The following is a 22,454-nucleotide window of genomic DNA, read 5'->3' on the forward strand; positions in this document are numbered from 1 at the left end:
ATGTTTAATGCACTCTACTGTAGTTCAATAGTATACTTACATATGAGTATATAGGCTCAAAATCTTGACATCTATAAAATATTAATAAACATAGGAAGTGAATAACCTGGAGTCTTAATATATACCTAAGTACAATGGTCTCATCAAGACTGTGACAAGTATAATTACTAGCTCCTGAAAAATACCTTGTCAGCCTGCAATTAGAGTCTCTCCCACATTTATCACAGTTGGTAAGAAAGATTTAGCCATTGTGTAAAAAAATAGGCAGTTAAGGAAAAAAAATAAAAATTGGAAATAAATACCTATTTTAACGACTATTTCCATTTTAATTTTGTTTTGCTCATGAATCTTTATTTTCTAAGTTGTAACTGACCTATTGGAAACCAAATCGTAAAATCAGAAGCAATCATTTCACCGAAAAAAATTGAGTAATTTTACTCATCTACAGTAGAATTGTCAGCTGACAGTTTTAAGGACACATTAAATATCTTGAAAATAAAAAGATCCATGTGTATATATACACACATTTTGTGTGCGTGCATATGTGTGTTCCTGTGTCATACATATAAAGGTGGGGACAGCATCATTATATTCTATAGATAGAATTTCCAATTCTAATCTATAGTTGGCAATTAAGCAACGGCATCCGGATACAAAGCAATACATTAAAACTATGACCTCAGGAAATTCCACACTAAAATTATCTCTCCTTTAATTCCACTGTATTAGCACTGAATGGGAATCAAGACAACAGCTGGTGCTGAGTATCGGATGCATTGATCTAATGCACAGTTTATTAAAAAATCCCACACTTCAGACTCTCTCAGCATGGAATACGTTATGTAGTGTTCCTATTAACCTTAATTTATGGCTATGTGTTGCTGGAGCTGTAGGAATAATTGGATAGCAGCTCCCATCTCTTCCCTGCTGCTGCTTTTCTTCATCCCTTTCACCTTCTTCAGACATTTGCTATTTATAACTAGCACCAACCAAAGGGATTGAAATGTTAAGCAATACCTCAGTACTTCAGCAACCTTTCAAACGTGGTCTGAGGACAAAAGCTTCATATACTTAAGAAAAATCCCTCAGCAATTTCAGCAAAGAGGATGTGGAAAACACTGAACGCAACTGAAAAGCATTGCTGTAGTTACACAAGATAATGCACACAGGCACGCTTATTTAATGCCCCCACCCCAATCAGTACACCCACTTGAAAGTGGTAACTTTTGAAACCTGGAATTTCTGAAGAAATGTTGAAACTGTGGCTGATGAGGTCATGTCATGTATTCCTTGTAAGTGCCTGGCTCCGTCTTTTAGCTACAACAGAGTCCAGACGGCCTGACTCAGTTGCTTAACCTTTAAGCAGATAGAGTGAGATAAAGCAAATCAATAATTGCAAAGGTTTTTCACAGAATTACTGCCTCCTTCAAGGTGTTTTCTGCTCTAAGGCTATTCTTCCACGGGACATTGCAAAGTGGAAAGAAAATAGGCCCTTGCGGCCGAGTGAGCAGTAACCACTGTGACCTGAAGTTGCTGATAAATGTCCAAGACTACCACCAAAAAACCCCGCCTGCCTCTACTCTTTCTAATGCCAACTGCTCATTCCTGCTCTCCCGCAAGTCCTCGTCTCCTGTGCAGACACAACCACACGTGAGGCCAAGAGGTAAAGCAGACTGAAAAAGCTGTCCAAGTATTCCTTAACACTCACATCTTCCTGCCACGCAAAAGCTGTCATTCAGATCACGGTCCCAGTGCAGTTCCCCACACACTCATACTGGCCCTCACCAAGGGACAGAGCAGGGAACAAAGAAGCACGTGGGTGATGGGCGCGCTGGTCGGGCTAGCGGCACCAAACTACATGGGTTTAAGCAGCTAACTTCAACTGGAACTGCTCCGTTTTTTCACCACTTAAGACCTTGTTTCTAGCGGTTTATTCAAAGATTTTGACAGACTTTAACCTGAAGCTTGATTTTTCCACTGAGGAACTGTCTTAGCGCCTGTTCCTTGTCCACATTAAAACAGCGCAGCCTCCTCAGTGAAGATTTGTATCATCTTCAACTGACAGAGAAGTATAACCTGGAGCGATAGAAAGGCCAAATTAAAACCAGAGGGTGCCTCAGGGGCATACTTTGTCTCAGCAAAATTTGCCCAACAAGGAAGCACTACAGCTGAGGAAAATCCAGTAAATACTGGCAGATTGATCTGCTAAAACACAAGAAGGTTGAGGGAACGATCGGTACGTGTTCCCTGCAGCTGCTGAACGAGAGCTGCTCTGCAGGTATAGCTCTGGTCCGCAGCAGATGACAAAGGGACAGCATTGAGGTTTTTCGTTTGTGCACTCTCGGTGATTTCAGAGCAGACAGCTAAAAGGGAGAAACTTGAGCGTAAAGGAACAGAAAGCAGAAAAAGGCTGTCTGCCCTGAGAAAAGAGTGAGGAAAAAAAAAAGAAAGGACACCGAGAGAGGGATCAGAACTGAAGTCTGCAGCTGAAGCTTCAATCTCAAGAGACTGGGAGAAGCAGGCAGAGGAAGCTGTGCTCTGAAGCTAGTGAGAGTGACAGGGGAAAGAGAGGACACTACAGAGGGACCTGGGTTGGCACTGAATTTGCTATGCAGAGACAAAACGTCAAAGGAATCAAAGAGCTGTGACAGCCTGGTGCAGCTTCATTGCCATTTATTCCCATGAGAAAGGGCAATTAAAAGTTAGGATGACACGTAAGGAGAAGGGAAGAGAGAGATGAAATTATTTCACAGTTCAAAGAAGAGGAGAAGCAAGTAGTAAAGAAAGCAGGGAGGAAACAGAGATATATTTAAAACACAGGAGCTGCTCAAGAGGTGGAAGACAGAAGCCTAAAGGCATAGCCTGCTGCCCCCTCGGCTATTTCAGTACTTGCACTGCGCAGCCTTGAATAGGCAAAAACCACCCAAAGGTCTTATGGCACAGCCTTCCATCTCTTCAGCTGCATCAGCTTCCTTCCAGTTCACAGCTCTTAAATCAAGTCCAGCACGGCCAGCACATGCTGCAGGGAGGGAGGTGGCAGCACTTCGGCTGGCGCCCCTTTACCCCCGCTCTCCATACAAAGCCCGCTCAGTCAGATGGAGGAGTAAAGTCAGAGAAGAAGGATGGAACCAGCTGGGACCTGGGGTGACAGCGAGGAGCAGGTTAAGGGAAAGGCAGCGCTCCCCACGCTTTGGGAAGCTGCTCACACAGGCCCATCCCCACTGAAGACTGTCCGCTGGACTCCGACGACAGAACCGGGGGCATTTTTGTTGATCTTTTCAAAGCCCCTGAACATCAGGCAACTCCAAGATTATGAGAAGAACATCACACAAAAAATGGAGGATTGTAGCCCGCCAGACATACTCGCTGCTGTACATGGCCAAATGTGGAAGAAACAGTAGTGCCTGCCAGAGAGACGTAAAATATACTAGAGTTCCCAAAACTGGGATAAGGACTATAAGACTCAATCCATCTGTAATTTCCAGATTTTTTTTTTATTATTTTTTAATTCTAGCACTGTGCAACTTCTGAACCCTTGATTTTTATTGAAGTAGCAAATCGTAGCGTACATATTCGTATACATCACGCATTGAAGGTTGCAATGCCTGGTGGTACTACTATATTTATCTTGGCTCTAAGCGAGTGTATTATTTGTGCGGGACGACTGCAAAATATTGATTATAAATCTTCATATTGTAGCTGGAGAAAGGTTTCCAGACACCGAATTCATGTCACTGAAAGTCCAAGTACAAAGTAGAAGGTAAACAGTATTTGATTATGTCCTTCTATTAGTTTAACAGGGAACACAATCACTTTACTTGCAGTACTTCTATAATTTTGGACAACTACTTCCATTCAATGTTAACAGGAATAATAACCCAACAAAGGCTGGGCTTACAAACTGTCAGCATAAGTTTAACTGCACATGAACTGCACAGATTTTGTTGCAATAATCCACCTGTTCACAAATACGTCATCAACCAGATCACCCTCTCGCTACATAGGACACACCCACTGTACTATCTAATCACAAAGAAAGCAGAGTGGAAGCTTAATAGTTGATCCTAGGCCACCTCCTGCAGGAAACATAGTTGACTAGTTAAATTAGCAATGTAGTCTAGTATTACCAGCCCTTCACTTTAATATTACTGAATTTTGTATGTAGGTAAGGAGAGGAGGAAAAAAAAATACAAAAAAGCAAAATTACTTTGCTCAGTAAGACCTACATAAATACTCTCATTACTTGCAAAAATTAAATGAAACAGACACTTTTATTGGAATAAACTGTTCACATTGGCAGTCACAGTTCATGAGGATGTGTTTGTGTGGAGGTAATATACCCACAAAAGAACCACTGTAACCATGCATGTGACTACTCCTAACTGATTTTGCAACACAGTAAATCAAGTTCAGTCACTATAAGTGATTTACCTAAAATATTTCTTTTAACATGTAAAAGTACTCATAAGTAAACTGTTGCACGGTCTCTATAATCCAGCATAAATCCCTGCTGCTACCAAAAGGAGTACCCTTATCCTACCTCCCCCATGCCACCTTGTCCAACACATAGAGGGAGGAGTAAGAACTAGGGGAACAGGGACAGGCAGGCTTCTGGCTAGTGCATCTCTCCTGTCAAACTCATGCTACAAGTCCAGCCTTATTTACCACAGCCCAGATGTAATGCAGTAACTTGTCACTTATTCTTCAGCTACTACGGTTGGACTCAGAGAGGTATGACCAATGACACCTTTATAGTGGTGTTACTTAGAGCAGCATAATTACACTAGGAAATTAATTTATTTCACACAACTCTTACGTAAAAATACTGCAATTTCAGTAACAAAACCCCCTCAAAAACCAAAAACATAAACCAACATTTGTCCTTCCCAGGTACAGCTCTGACAGAGTTTGCAATGAGATAAAGAAAGTGCCCTTAAAAGAGGGTGGTAGAAATTTCTCACACTCTTTGTGATCAACTGAGTAGAACCAGAGAGGTTGCAGGGCTTTCTTGTTTGTTTGTTTTTGTACAATTTCCCACAAGACACTGAAACCAATATTGCAGTCCAGCTAAAACATTTCCATTTCAGAGTATCAGGATGCTATCTGCATGGTAATTGTGATTTTATGAAAGGATGTGGGAAAATAATCTCGAGCAGTGGGTAAGAGTAGTTCTGCCTGAAACTCAGTCACTGTAACAATTACCAAAATGAAAGTTTATTAATTTCAGTCTTCTTTCAAGATTGTTATTCAGCTATCAGTACAAGTCTTATAAGATAAGCAATTAGTTCCACATCTTAGTAAGACTATGCATTTACTTTAAAATCCTCAAAACTGCACTAACTCATCAAGTGAAAGGGAAATTCCCATTCTAATGAAACCAGTTAGCTAATGAACACACCTTGCTCTGGCTCAGAATAAGCTTCCATTTCAATAACTACCTCATTAGGCAGCTGAAAAATTAAAAAAAATATTTTTATGATCACTTTATATGTATAAGTGTTTACAAGAGCATGCATTAAACTGTCCACAGGTTTGGGGCTGTATGACAATGTAACAGATTTTAAGGAATTCATTCTGCATGTTATTTATGAAAGGCAAGAGAATAAAATCAAAGCTAAATAGTTTACACAGTTGTAGTAAAGAATATGAAAAATAATAGTAGAATTCAATAAGTTAACACAAACATAGAAGAAGTATTTAGAAGAAAAAAACCTGATTATTAACCAGAACTTCAATTTTATTCAATGTATCACTTGTTGGATAATATCTCTATGATAACAATAAGGATTTAAGCATAAATGCCTCAGTGGAACCCTTAGTAAGATGCACAAATTCCTCATAGCAGCACATGGTACTTCTCTAGTGAGACAGAAGAATGATCTCTCAACACCATGAAGAAGGAGGAACAATGAATGCAAGGAGAGAAAAAAAAAAAATCCAAACCCTAAAAGACTTCATTTTCTTTGGGAGAGGGCAGAAGGTTCTAAGGGGGTAACGGTGGATGTCTGCTCAAGCTCACATTATATAACCCCTTAATCTGAAGGGTTGCCCTTAATTTTCTTATCTCCTCACTCCTCCTGGAACAGGAGAAAAAGAGAATTAAAGGAAATTTGTGATCCAGCTGTTTAGGATCCAACTCCACCTTCCTCTAAATATTCCTGCAACTCTTCCCATACTTGTCTATGGAGTAAGGCATCAAGAGCAAGACAGGATCTCATGGTTTACTCCTGTACTTGGCACTGTACCTGTGTTCACCAAGTGGCATTTGGAAGATGGAATTTCCTACAAACAAATCCATAGTAAGGGTTCCAGGCAGCATATTAGCATCCTAAAAGGGCTACAGGTTTTGATTCGAGGAAAATAGTGCCCAAAGCTGGCAAAACCACAGGCAGACAGCAACTGAAGAGACACCATGCATGTAATAAAGGTCTAAAAATGAAAACAGAATCAGCCTCTTAGCGAAGGGGGTGGGGGGATATCTGACATTGGACCCAGTCCCTGCGACTGGCCAAAATATAAACCACACATTTGTATCTGATTGAAAAAACACATCTGTATTTGATTGAAATGTAAGTATGAAAGTATTAAATGACACATTTATGTTTCTTCTTTAGTCTTTGAAAATTTTACGACATTTACCCCATATATCCCAAAATAAACAACAAAATTTATTTTCTAAGTGCTGAAAATAAATTTTGTGCCCATGTAACACACAAGATTCAAAGAAGAGGTAAGTAGAGAATATTATCAGATACTGTAAGTCACCAAAATCAAAGAAGTTCCACTGTACCCAAACGGGCGCCGTCCTGGTATGAAGTAGTTCAGTATCTACTAACCACTAGTCTTCATAGACAGATCCATGGACAAGATGTCCATGAAGAGATACTGGAGGACAGAGGCAGGGGCATGTCTGTTAACACCCTCAGTCGGGTATGAAGGGAGCAGTGTGCCTTAAGCCCCAGTGTGTTCCTCAAACAGGACAGCATGTGTTGCTGAGACTGGCAGAGGCCAAACACTTGCCTGTGCAGACCATAATTCTGCCCTAGTGGGGTGTTTCTTATATTCATATGCTTTAAGCAATGCTTGACGTGTATCTGAGCATTTGCAAGCGTATGAAGGTTCCTGATAAATTTGCATAGTCGAATGCACCCAGTTAGTGCATGTAACTAAGCTGTCACAAATCTTGCCTGACAGTAACATCATACTGTTAACGGGTATAAACAACCTTTGCGAGATTGCTGGCATATTTCACAGATCACTGAGAGCACATCCCATTTCATAAAAAATCATTAAGGACATTAAAGATACAGGTCACGTAACTCAGAAGATGGCTAGTCCCATTAAATCTCTCACTGCGCACATGTGGCAGGCAGAAACACATTCAAAGCATAATGAACACACAGGTTAAATAATCATACATCATCTTGAAACAGGCCCCTAAGAACAGCTTTTATGTGAATTTTGAGGAAGTAGTAATAACTATGAAATGCCTTCCCCCATCCAGTTCTTCAGTATAAATATGGGTAGTTCTTTAAAAGAGACATTTTAATCATACTCACATCTGACATGTTACAAAATACTCTACGATCAAGACACTTTTAAAATAAATGTAAGTGGAATTATTAGGAAAGAGAACAAAACATCATTGTGTCTGTGGCGTCCCACAGTGGAATCCAGTGTGCAGACTGGCTCTCCCCTCTCCTTGTTCTACAGTTTCAAAGAGAAATAAACGTACGAAGTCAGATGATCAAAGGTAAGGAACAGGTTCATTACAAAAAGCAGTCTGCCTAACTGAAGGATCTTTAGCCTAAGAAACAATGAGAGGAGGACTCAAAAACCACAAGCAGTACAAACAGAATTGTTCCAGGCCTCGTCCAGGACAAGGACTGGATAAGTTTCATAAATAATTAACAGGTGTCAGGCTCAAGACAAGCAAAGGGAATGGTTCTTTCAGTTCTGAGGCTTTTTTTTTTTTTAATTTACTATTCTATATAGTAAACAGAACATCCACTCAAAGTCAAACTTCTTGATACCAAAAGGTGTTGATGTCAAAAGCTTCTGTGGGTTCAATAAGCACCTAGATAACACGTAGGATAAAAGTCAACTGAAAGCTATTAAATAAAAGAAAACAAAGTAAACCCCCCTCACTCCCCCATCATTTAAGGCAAGGAAGTCCACAGCTGCCAACAGTCTGTAAGCATGTAGTGACACTTTCCATTTCTTTGCTCAGAAGGATGTTGTCAAGTAGGTCCCGTAATTTGGCAGGGCCTTGGATGGTAAGGGCATAAATAAAAAGAGAAGTCCAGCCAAAAAAACCCCGAAGAGGTACTGGAAGAGGCAGAAGAGTGGCTGTAGCCAGGTGCACGTTGCCATGGGTGCCCTTTCACTAAAAAAACCACGATGAGCCTGGGGACCCTGTAAACGTCCAATGCCTGCTAATGGCTTTTCCAGCTGAAGTCCCCAGCTGGCCAAGGAACAAGCGGCAGGTACATGCCGGCATCCCCGGGTTTCAGAGCTTCTCCTGAACATGGCCTGTGGGACACAAGGCTGAAGAAACAAAGCAAGCAGAGCACAAATCTCTCAAGCCGTTTCCATGGGATGGCTGGGGAAAAAACAGCTGGATGTTGCACAAGCTCCCTACGTGGGATTCAAGCAGGGCAGCTCACAGGACAGAAGATATAAGGAAAAATAAAAAAAAAAAGAAAAGAAATGTTTAGGGGCCAGGACTCAGTGGGTGCTGCCTTCTTGCAGGAAAAGACATGCCTATGGCCGAAGGGCAGCTTTCACCTGCAAGCAACTGGGGAGAAGGGGCTGTGAGGGGGAAGGTGTGACAGATTTCTCCTCATGCTGTGCATGAGGTTTCCAACGCCACTCTCCGTCATCCTCTGCCACACCAGTGGGGCACACTGTGCACATTTAGCGGCTGTGCAGCTGGGGCTCTCCAACAAGATGATACCCTGTGTTGGATACCGTTGAAAAGGGCATATAGGGCTAACCAGGTGTTTTGTCTGACCGGGTACAGCCATTCCTCTACTCTTACATGAGTTCAACACTCAAAGTAAATAACCATAAGCCAACTAATCATGGAGTAAAGCAGCAACTTACAGGCTCCAGGGAAAAATATATATCATCTGTTTGTCATAAGAGATGAGGATTTGAAAATTTCATTAATTTTCTGAAACCGTTAACTAAGATATTCAGAGAGTTTCATTACTACAAAGAGCCTTTTTTATGCTGTTAATCCACATTAGTAATGACTGTTCAGTTTAGTTTTCCTAATTCTTTAGTTCCACCTGATGCAACAGAATGGCCTAACTCTTCCTTCCTCTGAAGCATGATCCTGCCCCCTGAAAATCCTTTGTTGCTCCTTCCTCTACCTCCTGCTCCAAGACTGTGGTTCAGTGTGCCTTTACTGGCTTATGAGCCCGTCCACAGATACTTTGGAAAGGAAAATACTCAGAACTTCTCTAAAGCTTTTTATTCCTTTCATTTTTTTTTTAGTGATGTGAACACCTGGGGGAAGGGGCGAAGCTGGATTCTCATTAAAGATCCTCATAATTTTCACATATTAGAGAAAAATAGACAGCTCTTCTAAGGCAAGGGGGGAAAAAAAAAAAAGCAGCATTTTTTCATGCATTGCTTTCCACACCTTTTAGCTGTGCAGGCTGCATTTACTCTCACTTGAGCACCACAGTACTGGAGGGAACAGTAACTGCAGGGACAACCCTTTATCAACCGATTCGCCACTCTACCGCAGCCCGATGTCAGTCAGAGTCCAGACCGTTCACCAAACCCACCTCCTTCAGCACAGACACGGTGAATCCCCTCCTAAGAGGGGTCCAGACAACCTCACGTGCCCAATAACTACTAACATAGCATTCCTGGCAGGCCAAGGCAATTGCAGGGAGACAGCCAGACGCTGCCTACCCGCAGTGTGCACCACAGGAGCCCAGACCTTTCACAACTGTGCGTTCAAACCATACATTCTCATGTCTCAGGGCGCACCTGGGGACACAAGGCAGAAGGCACAAACTCAGCATCACTAACACTCCAGCAAGCAAGGAAGTAGACCCTTGGAGGATTTGACTTTGAGCCTAACCTCTCGGCTTTTGCTGCCCGTCCAGTTTAGACGAAACCTCCATGAAAGGCCATGAGACTTTACAAAGGAGACAGGCCAATACGCACCATATTCAGTCGTGTCAGTGGAATATTTAGCAGCTGTTAATGCTCTCCTGAAAGCTGTGCCCCATGGCTTGCACAACAGGCTTCTTGGTATTTTTAAATGAACCAACATTTTGCTCTTCTCTAGCCAGCTAGAAACACACCCAACTGGAAAGACAAAATAATTGTCTGTTGCTATCTTCCTTCCTGGAAAAAACACTTCTCCATGTTTGCTGAATCTACTGTGATTCCACAGCGTAAGCCTGCTTATTACTAACAAGATAGCCTTGTTTCCTTCAAATCACAGAATATTTCAATGATATGAAGGAAATAAAATCAGCCTTACGGCAAAGAGATATTGAAATCTTAACACGTGCACCTCAACATACACGAATAAACTGAAAGTAAATGGTCACGTTTGTCCCGCAGCAGCACACTGCCTGTTACGCAAGATTCGCTGGGGTGGGGTCAAGAGGAAGTAGGCTCCGGTTTAATTTGGAAACATCTGTCCCCAGGCAAGGGACACACGTCAATAAGGCGCCACCTCGCAAGTTTATTTCTTGGTTTCCTTAGACAGTTAACTGCACTGCTAATCAAACGGTAAGCAGCGATTCTGCAAGTGTTATACATCGTCTCCATCAAGAGTCTCAGCACTGCTAAATATACAGGCAAAGTATGTTTCTGTCAAGTACGTCTGCAGCCAGCTACAAATACATGTAACTGGAATGACTGAAGTTCATTTTCTTCCTTTATTATTTCTAAGCATAAACAGCAGAAGTGGCATTCTCTAAGTAACAGTGAGCATGCAAATAAGCAGAGATTTTATCCTCAGCAGTACACCAAATAATGATGATCCTTTTAGGGCTACAAAATATAAACACCTTCTTTGGCTTCCAGTGAAACCTACTTTCATGGTATCCTCCCAGTTTCCAATTCACAGCAGCCACAAAGCTGTAACACAGTTTGCAATACTCAACAGCTGTTAGTCAAGAAGAATGACAGTCAAGACTAGTGAATTCTCAGAGCTCCAAAGGCAACACTTCCAAAGAAAATATATCTGTTTAAAAAACCTCTTAAAATTACTTCCAATGTTCTTGTGGCGAGAAACATCCTCTCCATTTTTTTAAGGAACAAACAAAACCAAAGCTGTTCAAGCAACTTTTTGCTTACAATTTTCTTCGCTCCTCAAGCTTTATGTTTTAAAATCTTCAGATTTTTTTTCTTTCTCCATGTTAATATGCATATATTTAGATCTTTAATATGCATACAGCACAAAGCGAGACTACCTACATGGCCAGCTCCTGGAACTCAGATTTGTTTGAGCACTTTCCAGTGCAGGTAAGCGTGAATCTGAGTTGACAGATCCCAGGCTTGGTACTCAGGAGCTGCACGGACAGGACAGCAGGTTCACAGCAGTGTCCCTTTGGGCTTGCTCTGGGTCACAGGGGAGCTAGCAAAGGGAACCCACGTACAGCGCCCTATCACTGCTTCCTCGGCAAGAATCTTGTAAGATCCAAGAACCCAGTGGGCGAAGCAGGGATGTGGATCCCACTGCCCGCAGACAGCACACCTTGAACAACACCTACCAGCTTTTCTTCATGTGATTGTGTATATGGGTAATGAATATTAGCCACCTACTTGGAAAGGGGTGAATGAATCTTACTTGAATTATAATTATAATCCAAAATTATATACATTTTATATACTGTAATTAATGTTTGACCTGGAAGTAATTAATACCTTAACCTCTAAAACTGCTGCGCTTTGTCTCTCTAATAAGACTCTTCAGCAAACTGTAGAGCTCACTTACCAGCTGTATCTGGCTCAGTCAATTTCAAACATACACACACACACTAAACAAACAAACAAACAAAACCCTCAAACATGTCATTGTTTACACAAATGAGTAAGTAGATGGCAGCTAACACCTGAAGCTTTATTTGGCCAGTTCTTCTGGCTTTAAGTACCATGACTAGTGCAGCAAGTACATTCTGGATAGCTGGAGCAGTCTACCACAAATATATTTGCTCTGCTGAATTGTCCAGTCAAAGAAAGTTGAAGGACACCAGAGTAGTTTTGCTGCTTCCGAATGATCTGCTTTTCCGCAGGCTTGGCCAGGGGAGTGGAACTGAAGCTCAAGATGGGAGGCTGTTGCTCAGGGCTTCCACGTCTTGCTGCACGATATCCCCAGCAGAACCTGAGGCGTTGCTGCTTTTTCTGGCTTGGCACATGGGTTTGGCTCTGTTGCTTCGTGCTCCATCTGTCTGAGCCCTGAACTCTGGCAGCGTAAGCGCAGCGAGCCATCCCGTGTCTCTCTTGAAGAGCCAAAGCAGCCGCCCGTTCTGCCCTTCTGTGGCAGCGCGGCACAGCCACCCTGCCCAGGAAAGCCCTTCCTTCCAGGGGCGTTCACACTCGCTTTTCACCAGCTTCAAAGGTGTAACACCGGTCACCTCCAGATGCTAGAACAGAACAGAACATCCCAGTTGGAAGGGACCTACAGCAGCCATCTAGTCGGGCTGCCTCACGGGTTCAGGGCTGGCCAAGAGTTGCAGCGTGCTCTTCAGGGCACCGTCCAAATGCCTCTTAAACACGGGCAGGCCCGGGGCACGGAGCCCCTCCCCAGGAAGCCTGTTCCAGCGTTTGCTCACCCTCTCCCTACGGAAATGCTTCCTAATGTCCAGTCTAAAGCTGCCCTGGCGCAGCTGGGAACCATTCCCAGGGATCGCCGGATCCCAGGGATCGAGAAGAGCGCCGCACCTCCCTCTCCTCTCCGCTGCCCCTCCTCAGGCAGCCGCAGAGAGCCAGGAGGGCGCCCCTCGGCCTCTTTTTCTCCAGACCAGACACCCCCAAAGTCCTCAGCCGCTCCCCACAGGACATGCCCCCAGCCCTTTCACCAGCTTTGTTGTCCCCCTCTGGAGGCCTCCAGGGACCTTCCCATCCTTCCTGAATGGCGGGGCCCAGGCCTGCCCACGGCGCTCGGGGTGAGGCTGCACCATGGCCGAACGCGGCGGGACAGTCGGGTACCTATTCTTTTTGACCATCTTTACAAGTCTCCCAAAACTTTCACACATATACATAGAGGGGATGAGGGGGGTTACTATGGATCTTTTTTTTTTTCGGGGGGGGGGGGGGGGGGGGAGAAAAAAAAAAGATGAAATAGCCAAATGCTACATTTGTTCTCAGAAGCAATCTCTTCTGCTGAATTCCTCTCCGTCTCTCAACAAATTCTCAGATAAAGGAAGTCAAAGAATGAAACCGTTTAATGGTGTAAAGGATTTTGTTCTAGATGATACCAAACTCCTGAAATTTCTTATTTTGCAACGCTGCCACAAGCAGGTAGGAGTAACACAGGGGGTGCCACACTTGTGATGCCAGAAGGAAACAGCCACATCCCTTGCTCCCCAGCAGCCGTCTGGTGTCTTCCAAGAATTGTCCAATTCTTTGCCAGTATTTTCCCTCGCCCAGGATAAAAAGCCCTTCTTTAGTCAATGAGGAACAGGATGCAAAACACCTTCAATACTTTTTAAGCTGCATCCTCGCAGTCAGGCCATTTGAAAATTGTCACTGAGTAGGTGAAGCCATTACGTGAACAATATGGAGTACTATAAGGCATGAGGTGACAATATAATATATAATTCATATATATATTATAATTCATATCATTGACTTCCCCAAGCAATCATCTTTCATTGAAGTTAACCACAATCAGGATCCCAAAAATTTCCTGCAGAACTTGTATTGAATTAGTAACTACATCTAGGAAGATAACATATCCTAAAACAGAATTTACCCATACTCAGCGAAGACCACAATATAGCCAAAATACAGCCGCTACTATTATTTTTTTAAATTCAGTTATCAAAGGTGTTCTTCCTGTGTTTTGTCCTCCTCCCTCCCCAGAGGACACCATTCCTCTTGGTTACTTCACTAAAGAGAAGCAACTTAACAAAACATTCCTTCACTCCACTGGCAATTGCTGTCTCTGCAATTACATAAATAAATATTTATAAGGAGTTATAGCCATCTTAGACAAGTCAGGAAGTGCTAAAAGAGAAAAAATTACTCCAGAGCTAGGCGGATTGGTTTAAAATTATTACAATGGAAGAGTAGAAGAATAAATGGCTTACAGTTTAGTTATTTCCTAATTAAAGTCTGAAATGCAACAGAGGGGGAAAAAATAGCCACACAAATATTAAGACAGTAGAAAAAATTATGGTGACAGATAAACACAAGGCAAGAAACGCAAGCTGACAAATTCATATACAATAGGAATTCAAACAACAGTCCCCCATGGTTCCCCCTGTTTTAAATTAAAATTCTGTTGCAATTTATGCAACCATTAGTGCCTTTGAAGCACATACATATATGGAGGGCAACCTGGTATTACATATCACTCAGGTTAGAAGGTGGAATTAGGGGGAAAAAAAAAAAGAAAAAGAAAAAAGTACTGATGTTTATCATAGATAGTGAACACAATCATACCTACTCTACTCACTAAAAACCCAATACCTTACCAAACCAAACTTCTAAGAAGCAACTTAGGCTTCGAAAGAGCTTACAACTGTCATATAACGACCTTGCTTGGAATTTCTTATAATTAATTCTACAAACAGCTGTAGCAATTTTTTTACATTGCATGGGATATTAAACTTCATAGAATATCAGCCTGGCTTCAGTTGGATCCCTTTGTTCCAAGCATTTTGCTTTAATGAATCACTGACCACATTCAAAAGAGCAGCAGCCGAACACAAGGTTCTAGACAGACTTCCTACCCTGGGTGCAGGGTATCAGTGGGAGAGGATTACTACCACCACCCTCAGATGCAACAGCCTGAAGAACAAGTTCTAGTTTGTTTTTACTACAATAAGCAGACACACCACCCTGATGAACAAGTAAGGCTTTCAAACATGCACTGAACCCAAGCGAACGTAAAAATACTTTTTTTTTTTGACGGGATGTTTCTGTACGCCTCCAAGCACTCGAGGTAGTTAAGGTGATCCCCAGAGCATTTTCAGAGCCTTCAGAAGTGCGTTTGTCAGCAGCAATCCCATGAAGTCCTTCACAGGCACACAAGTGTACTTACACAAGATACCCAGGCATGCACACGCCTACACTGAGAACTAGAGTGTGCCATGAGCTCTTAGAACTTCGCATTGTACTCTACTCACACAGAAAGCTAGGCCAAGGTTTAATAATAATGTTTGCAGAAGCACTGTTTAGTCTTTATAGCAGGTCCCGTTGTATTACTTATGTCCATCCCATTGTATCTGATACAAATTGTGCTTCTAAAAAAAAAAGACAGCATCTTTCTGTGTGCACGTGTGTGTCTGAGAAAAAGAGACTGGCTACTCACACAAAAAGGAAAGTTGCAACAGACAAAACAGCAACAGCAGAAAGAAGTAGCATTCTCCCCATGCAATTTAGCACTGCTTGAGTACTGGAGTGAGGTTTACGCTTGTATTGAGAGCAGAAAATCTAGCCTCCTCTCTCACCAGTGCATGTAACATCACAACGCAGAGTAAGGCAACACTTCACAGACTTAAGAGGTGGCCATAAAACCAACACGTTTGAGATCACACCATCAAGATAGAGTGGCAGGAGGAAACCCCATAAACTGACACACTGCTTTTCCCCCCACTCCCACACTAACAGTATTTAAAATCCATTAGTCATCAACTAGCCACATTTTATGATTAGGTCAGATTTAAAATAATCTTAAAATACTAATAATTAAAAAAAAAGTTATCTCTCAGCTGAGGTAGCATCCAAGATAAATGGCAGTCAATTAAACACACCTGTTTCCATTGCAGAAAGCAAATCACTGAGTCACAGCACAAAGACTGTTCTGTACCTTGTTGCTATCTGTGTAAAGAGGCCCCAACGCTGCTTTCAGGGATGCACCTTAGAACAGGCAAATAACATTTCCACTTGCTAGTCCCATTCTAATACACAACTCAGAATTCTCACATTAAACCTCTCAAAACTGTGTGGGTCAGCTGACCAGTATTGCTCTTGTATAATCCTAAGGGTTTGACTATGCAACAATATGAAGTGCAGCTACAGCAAGCCCTCCCGGCTGTGTGGCTTCTTTCCAATTACCGTTAGCACACTAACTGACTCCTGCTGTCGTTATCCTCTTACCATTAATGCAGTCTAGGTACATGCTACTGTCACACCTTCATTTCAATAACCCAGGACATTTTAATACACGCTCAGAATGCCTGTGTAGTCCTTCCAGTTCGTTCTGAAACCTTCAGCAAACAAGCAAGCATTATTTTACTTACTGTAGATACTGTGCCCTCCCAGGTAGACAGCCTATACCCAGCACAGGTTCCCAGTTCAAAACTACCTAAAGAACAAGTTTAATAGACTAAACACACTGTAAGAGTTATTAACATCTGAATAGACAGTACAAGGAGCTAAAGTTCCAAGTCACTGGTATCACACAGCTGCTCACCCTCTCCTTGCTACGGCTGCTCCGAGCATCTCTGCTGGGCATACTCCCCAAGCTGCGGGGAGTCTGGGGACAGGAGGGCTGGTTCCCCCATTTCACCTTCAGCAGAAAGAACTGAAATACCAGGTTGCCTTCCACAGCAGCAACATCGGGGGAGCTGGGGACCGCCTAGCCTCCTGTCCTGTCGGGAGAGGTGGTGAGCAGCTGCCAGGGGGTCACCTCATCAGGTCAACCTACCTGCACTGCAGGAGGTCTCAAAGAGGTGATTTACAGGTGAGATTCATTCCTATCCCACTTAGCACACAGTTCAGCTGAAAAGTATTAATCTGGGCCCTGTAAGCTTGTTAAATAATGAACTTTACCCTCAGGCTGAAAAAAAAGGGGGGGGGGGGGGAGGCAGCGTTGCACAATTTTTATCAGTGCCCACTTGCTGCAGAACATGCCCTTGCAAGACATGCGTATGAAGAACTACTATTATTTATACCTGTAATATTTCCAAGTTGCTGCAAATCTCTAGGACAAGATTAATGCATAACACTTACCTGTATAAAAACATAATACCCTTATTTTCTTCCCAGGTTTTCCTCCCATGTTAGAGGACCCTCAACTTCATACTTATTTTTAAAATGTTGCTGAAGCTGAGGTCCTTAAGATAGCAGTAAAGAAAGATATTGTGAAAGAGCTGACCCAAAAGGCTGCATGATCTGCACTTGGGCATCAGTTTAATGTACAGCAGTATGGTGTATGGATGGAAAGTAAAAACAGAGAAAGCATAGTATCTATGCACACAAACTCAAGTGGTCATGCATTTTTCATTGAAGTTAAGAAAGTTCAAGCAGATGGCTTTTTATTGACAATATAATCGTATTTTCCTTGAAACAATTACATAAGAGTTTACTTACTTAATCCTTTCATAATTACTTCAGACATTCATCTCAACATGCTCTCATCACAGGCACAAATATGCACAGTACTCAACCAATTCCAGCACTAGCAACAAACTCTCAACCAAAACTTCCAACATGACTAAGTCTGCTTGGATCCAGAGACATTCTTTCTCTCTCTCACTGCTACTCACCAGTAGTCAGGCACAAAAACATTTTTCTGTTAACATAATAGCTTAACACATGCTATCCCACTCACTTCCCGGTCTCTTGACCTTTCTTCCTTCGGTTTGCTGACAGTTCCCCTTTTTCCAGGGAGCACTTGCACTTCCTCACAATGCACTACAGCGGCAGCTCCCAAGGACTCTGAGGTTCCTTCAAGAAACAGAGTGACTGTCCACAACACGTGCATGGGAACATATACCGCATCACTTAGGAGAACACCTTCGCTACCAGCTGTTCAATCTCGGCAGCTGTGGTGCACAAAGTACGCACAGTACTCCAGTTTAGAGTCTTTCTACCTTCTCAGCATAAACCATTCTGAGGCTTTACAGCTCACGTGCCAGTTTCACCCAGTAAATAATGACTTACAGTCATGGCCTGGAAAGGCTTGAGGTATTTTTACCCTTCACTAAGTTGTATTTTGGGTTGTTGTGTTGTTTTTTTTTTTATAAATAGTTTAAGTGATAAGAGTGACCAGCTGGATTGATTCTGTGTTCCAATTTTAAATACTTACATTTAAAAAATACTTGATAAACACTTAAGCAATATGATCACTGATAGCACGTTAGCATTCGGAACGTTGCAGCGTAAGCATTCGGCTGTAATTAAAGTATTTTAAAAGAGACTACAGTAAACTCAGTAACCTTTTCCATGCAGAGTATTATTTGAAAAGCATGAACTCTGTGAACAATATACGGTCTACAGCAGTTTGAATACCTGAAATAAATACAGCTAATGTACGCTATCAGAACTTGACTTCCCATGTAGTTACGATAAAATCTCCCAAGCTTTTCCATTCAGTAAAACAAACAGCATGAGAAAAACACCTAAAAATCAGAATATCTGCTCAACTTTTAATGCACACACTTCCCTCCCTGCCCCATACTGCACTGTATAATGAATGAGCTGGGTCATCACTGCCTTCACTAAGTATTTCAGAAATCTTTCAAAACAACAAGACGAGAGTAAGAGTTGTTAGAAGCCCAGACATCAAAGAACTTCCCAATAATGCCGCGTGTTCATACAGCCACAGGCATCGGGTTTATGCATCAGCATACCGGGAACTGCAAACCCACAAGTACCAAAGTACTGGGAATTCTACGTTATGAAACTTCCTATGCAAAGAGAAAGTAACGCAGAATTATAAGTATTTGTGGCTGGAACTGAGAATTTAAGCCCAACCTTCAGCATGCGCCGGGGCAGAACGAACATTTTCAGACCCGAGTGTCACCTTGCACCTCTCGGCAACTCCGTCACGCAGCAGCAACTCGCCCGCAGCGTCAGTAACTCCAAGACGCTTTTCAACAAATGGAAATTCCCGGGGTTTGTTGTCACCGTCCCCCCACACCTCCCTTGCTGCTGCGCTCAGCTGCTCCTCGGCGCGCCGCCCCCGGCCCGCCGCCGGACCCCGCCGCCAGGCAGCCCCGGCACGGCCGCCACCCGCCCGCGGGGGTGCCGCCGCGGCCCGGGGGTCCCGCCCCGTCCGAGCTCCGCTGCGAACGGCGGCGCCGCGGCTGGGCCAGCCCGCCGGGCAGCCCCAGCACCACGGCCGGCGCGGAGCCCTCGGGCTGCCTCTGCCCATCAGGTGTTTTGCGTTTCTTTGTAAGTACGGCTGTTCCCCGTGCAACCTTCCCTCCAGCAGACCTGAAAACCCAGGCAATTTTTTGTGTGTCCTTAAAAGATATCCTTCTCTCACATGTAAAGGACAGCAGCGCACACACACACACACAAAAAGAAGAAAAAAAAAAAAAAGAGTCTTCTCCCAAGTATTTTCCTCGGTGGGATTTCCAAGAGGTCCGTTCAAACGGGCCGGGAGCCACACGCGCTGGCATCTGCGGCCGGGGCACGGGCTTACCTTTACCTCTCCCGCGTCGGGCTCCTCCTCGTAGTAGCCCTGGCCGGACTCGTAGGCGGCGGCGGCGGCCGGCTGCCGGGGGTCCCAGGAGCACGGCGCCGGCGGCGAGGCAGCAACCCAGGGAGAGCACCTCCAGCAAGTGCATTGTGCGAGGGCGGCGGGGCGGGCGCGCAGCCGGGCCGCGGGGCGCTTGGAGGAATGCAGGCGAAATTACGAGGCTCCTTCTCTTCCTCTCCCCCCCCTCGTTCGCTGTCCTCTCCCCCCTCCCTCCCCTCGCAATATCCAAGGCAGTAAAATCCGTGGGATGGAGAAGACGCGGTAGCAGCAGCTCCCAGGCGCCTGCGGGGGAGCTCCCAACTTTCCCAGCCGCTTTACAAATTCTCACCGAAGTTACCCGGAGTTTGCCAGGTAGAAAACCCACCAGGAAACCGGACATCCGAGGCTGCGCTCACTCGGGAGCAGGGGAGGTGGAAAGCACAGAGAGGAGGAGGAGGAGGGAAGGGAAGGAGAGGAGCGAGCGGCCGAGCGGGACCGAGCGGCCGGTCGCACCCGCGGCGCTGCCTTCGCCCCGGGCCGGGCCGGGCCGCGGGGGCTCCGCTCCGCCCGCCGCCGAGGTCTCTCCGGACGCTGTCAGCGGCAGCGCGGCCTGGGGCTGCGCGGCGGCGCCGGGGGCTGCGCGGCGGCGCCGGGGGCCGCGCATGGCGAAAGCGCCCTCTGCCTGCGCCTCTGCACGGCGAGCGGCGGGCCGCCGGCGGCCTTCCTCCTCCTCCTCCTCCTCCTCCTCCTCCTCGTCCCGCTGCTGCTGCTGCGGCGCCGCCTGCCGCTGGCGCTGCGCTGGCGCCCCGGGGAGCGGAGCGCCCCGCACCGCGGGCAACGGGCCGCCCGTGCCGGAGGGGGCCGAGCAGGCCGGGCCCCGCAGTGCCCCGGGGCGCAGGCGGCCCCGCGCAGCCCGGCTCGGCCCGCCCCGAGGGGACAGCGAAGTGCCCCCTTGGGTCGTTCTGCTCGGAAACCAACGGGTGAAGCCGGGCAAAGCGCACACAAGGAAATCGTGCACCAAAATTGCTGTTAATCCTAACGGGCTCGTGCGGAGCAGCGCCGGCAGCCTCGCTGGGGCGAGTGTGCGGGGTTTTTTTGGCCAGAGAGAAAAAGATTTGGCCATCTCAGAAACGGAATAATCCAAAGAGTGCCGTATTTACTCGTAGCCTTCCTATCGGTGACCTATCACAAGCCCTCTTTGAACAGAAGTTACACCCCATTCAGAGCCCTAAATAAAACAGCGTAGATACTGTGTTCCAGTTACGCTGTGATTAAAAGTGGAAAAAAAACCCCAAAAAACCAACAGTAAAACCAAAAGAGATTGCACATTGGTAAACAAAGCAACACACTACAGCCTGCCCGAATCTCAGCTACAAAAAGGAAGAAGTTCTATTCCCTGTACTATTATCTTTGCTCAATGTGAACAGCATTATTGAACCACGTGTAAATATTTAGAAAGCATTTCAAATTATTCTGCATCACTTATACGTATTTTGGTAACAAGATTGTATGGGAACGAACTGTGGGGGCAGATCCCTGGCTGCCTTGGCTGGATGCTGGCCCTCTGCTCACGTTATGCTGCTCTTATTCTTTGGGAATCCCATTATGTAACTGCTCAGGGAACAACATTCTGGGGGTTCTGCATGAAGGTGTCCCCAGCAGGCCTCGAGGTACCCCCTGTTCTTTTTGATTTCTTTCTTATCACTCTCAAGGTGGTATTTCTGCTTGCTGCTACAGAAATCAATTATTTCAATGCTAAGAAGTAATCACGTCATTTGCAATCAGAATGAAATCTAACGTTTAAGCAGATCTGCATTTTAGAAGTTTTTATAGTTACTAGAAAGTTATTTAAGCACTAACAATTTTTTAACATCTTCGCAACAGTGAAGCGATGAAGCAAAGACAGTAGTAGAAGTTAAGTTGAACAGCCATAAAGATATAAAGTAGTGTACATAAATTAAGGAGCCTATTGTTCTTCAGAGGACCCTTACAGCGCTGCGGATCAAAGCATAGGATTAAAGCCTAAAGAGAGCATAATCCAGGATGCAAAACCCATCTAAATAGAAATATGCCATTAATGATTTGAGTTTCAACATGTTAAAATCCCTCAGAAACGTCACAGACTGGTGTAGAAAGCCAGTTCTTTTGCAGCACGTTAATAAAACCCACCTGCCAAATCATACACAGCTAATATTATTTCAATGAGTGCCACGCAAGGAGTGCCTCTCCGTAACTAAATCACAAAACTATGGAACATACTGCTCCCGCTGCGCTGTCATAATATCAGCTGGCTTCTTTCTTTATTTCCGCAGTTCCCCAGCACTTTCATTCTGTCGCTCCCCCCAATTCATAGAACATCCATCATGAGATCAAAGGCTTTTATGCAAGACAGCATTTCCACCGAGTGCTCTGTATAGCAAATTTAAAGTGTCACAACTGAAGGCTACTAATCATAGTCACAGTCTAATCACAAGGTTTTTAAAATAAAGTTGTTGAAATCGATGATGATTAATACTATCTGCTAATAAACAAATAAATATTCCATTGCCTCTGGGACACTTTAAAGTTTTCTTCAATTCAGGCTGCATTGCTTTCCATCCCATAAGAGATGGCTAATTTAAAGGTTTACTGATTCAAAAATCTTTTCTTCTTTCCCCACCATCTCATGATTAATATTTTTCCCCTTGTCTTGAAATTAAGCAGAAATACGCCTACAGGACAATGAATTTAAAGTTCTCAGTAGCACTCAGTACACTGGCAGTGAACCGACCTTAAAACCAGAAATGACTAAAGAGATACGTGCAGTAGTAGAGAGATACAGGTCTAGGTCTTGCCCGGTTAT

The 22,454-nt window shown here is 44.3% G+C and overlaps 1 protein-coding gene across 1 annotated transcript in view; it reads right to left on the bottom strand.

Annotated features, from left to right (window-relative positions):
- VEGFC (vascular endothelial growth factor C) overlaps positions 1–20,303 on the bottom strand; it is an 82,416-nt gene extending 62,113 nt beyond the window's left edge. Inside the window, 2 exon segments of the mRNA XM_005236698.4 lie at positions 19,577–19,657; positions 19,659–20,303. Of these exon segments, the coding sequence (XP_005236755.2) occupies positions 19,577–19,657; positions 19,659–20,012 (435 nt within the window). The 5' untranslated portion in view covers positions 20,013–20,303.
- Positions 20,304–22,454: the final 2,151 nt, after the last annotated feature.

Source organism: Falco peregrinus, chromosome 2 (genome assembly GCF_023634155.1).
Source record: "Falco peregrinus isolate bFalPer1 chromosome 2, bFalPer1.pri, whole genome shotgun sequence".
Lineage (NCBI taxonomy): Eukaryota > Metazoa > Chordata > Aves > Falconiformes > Falconidae > Falco > Falco peregrinus.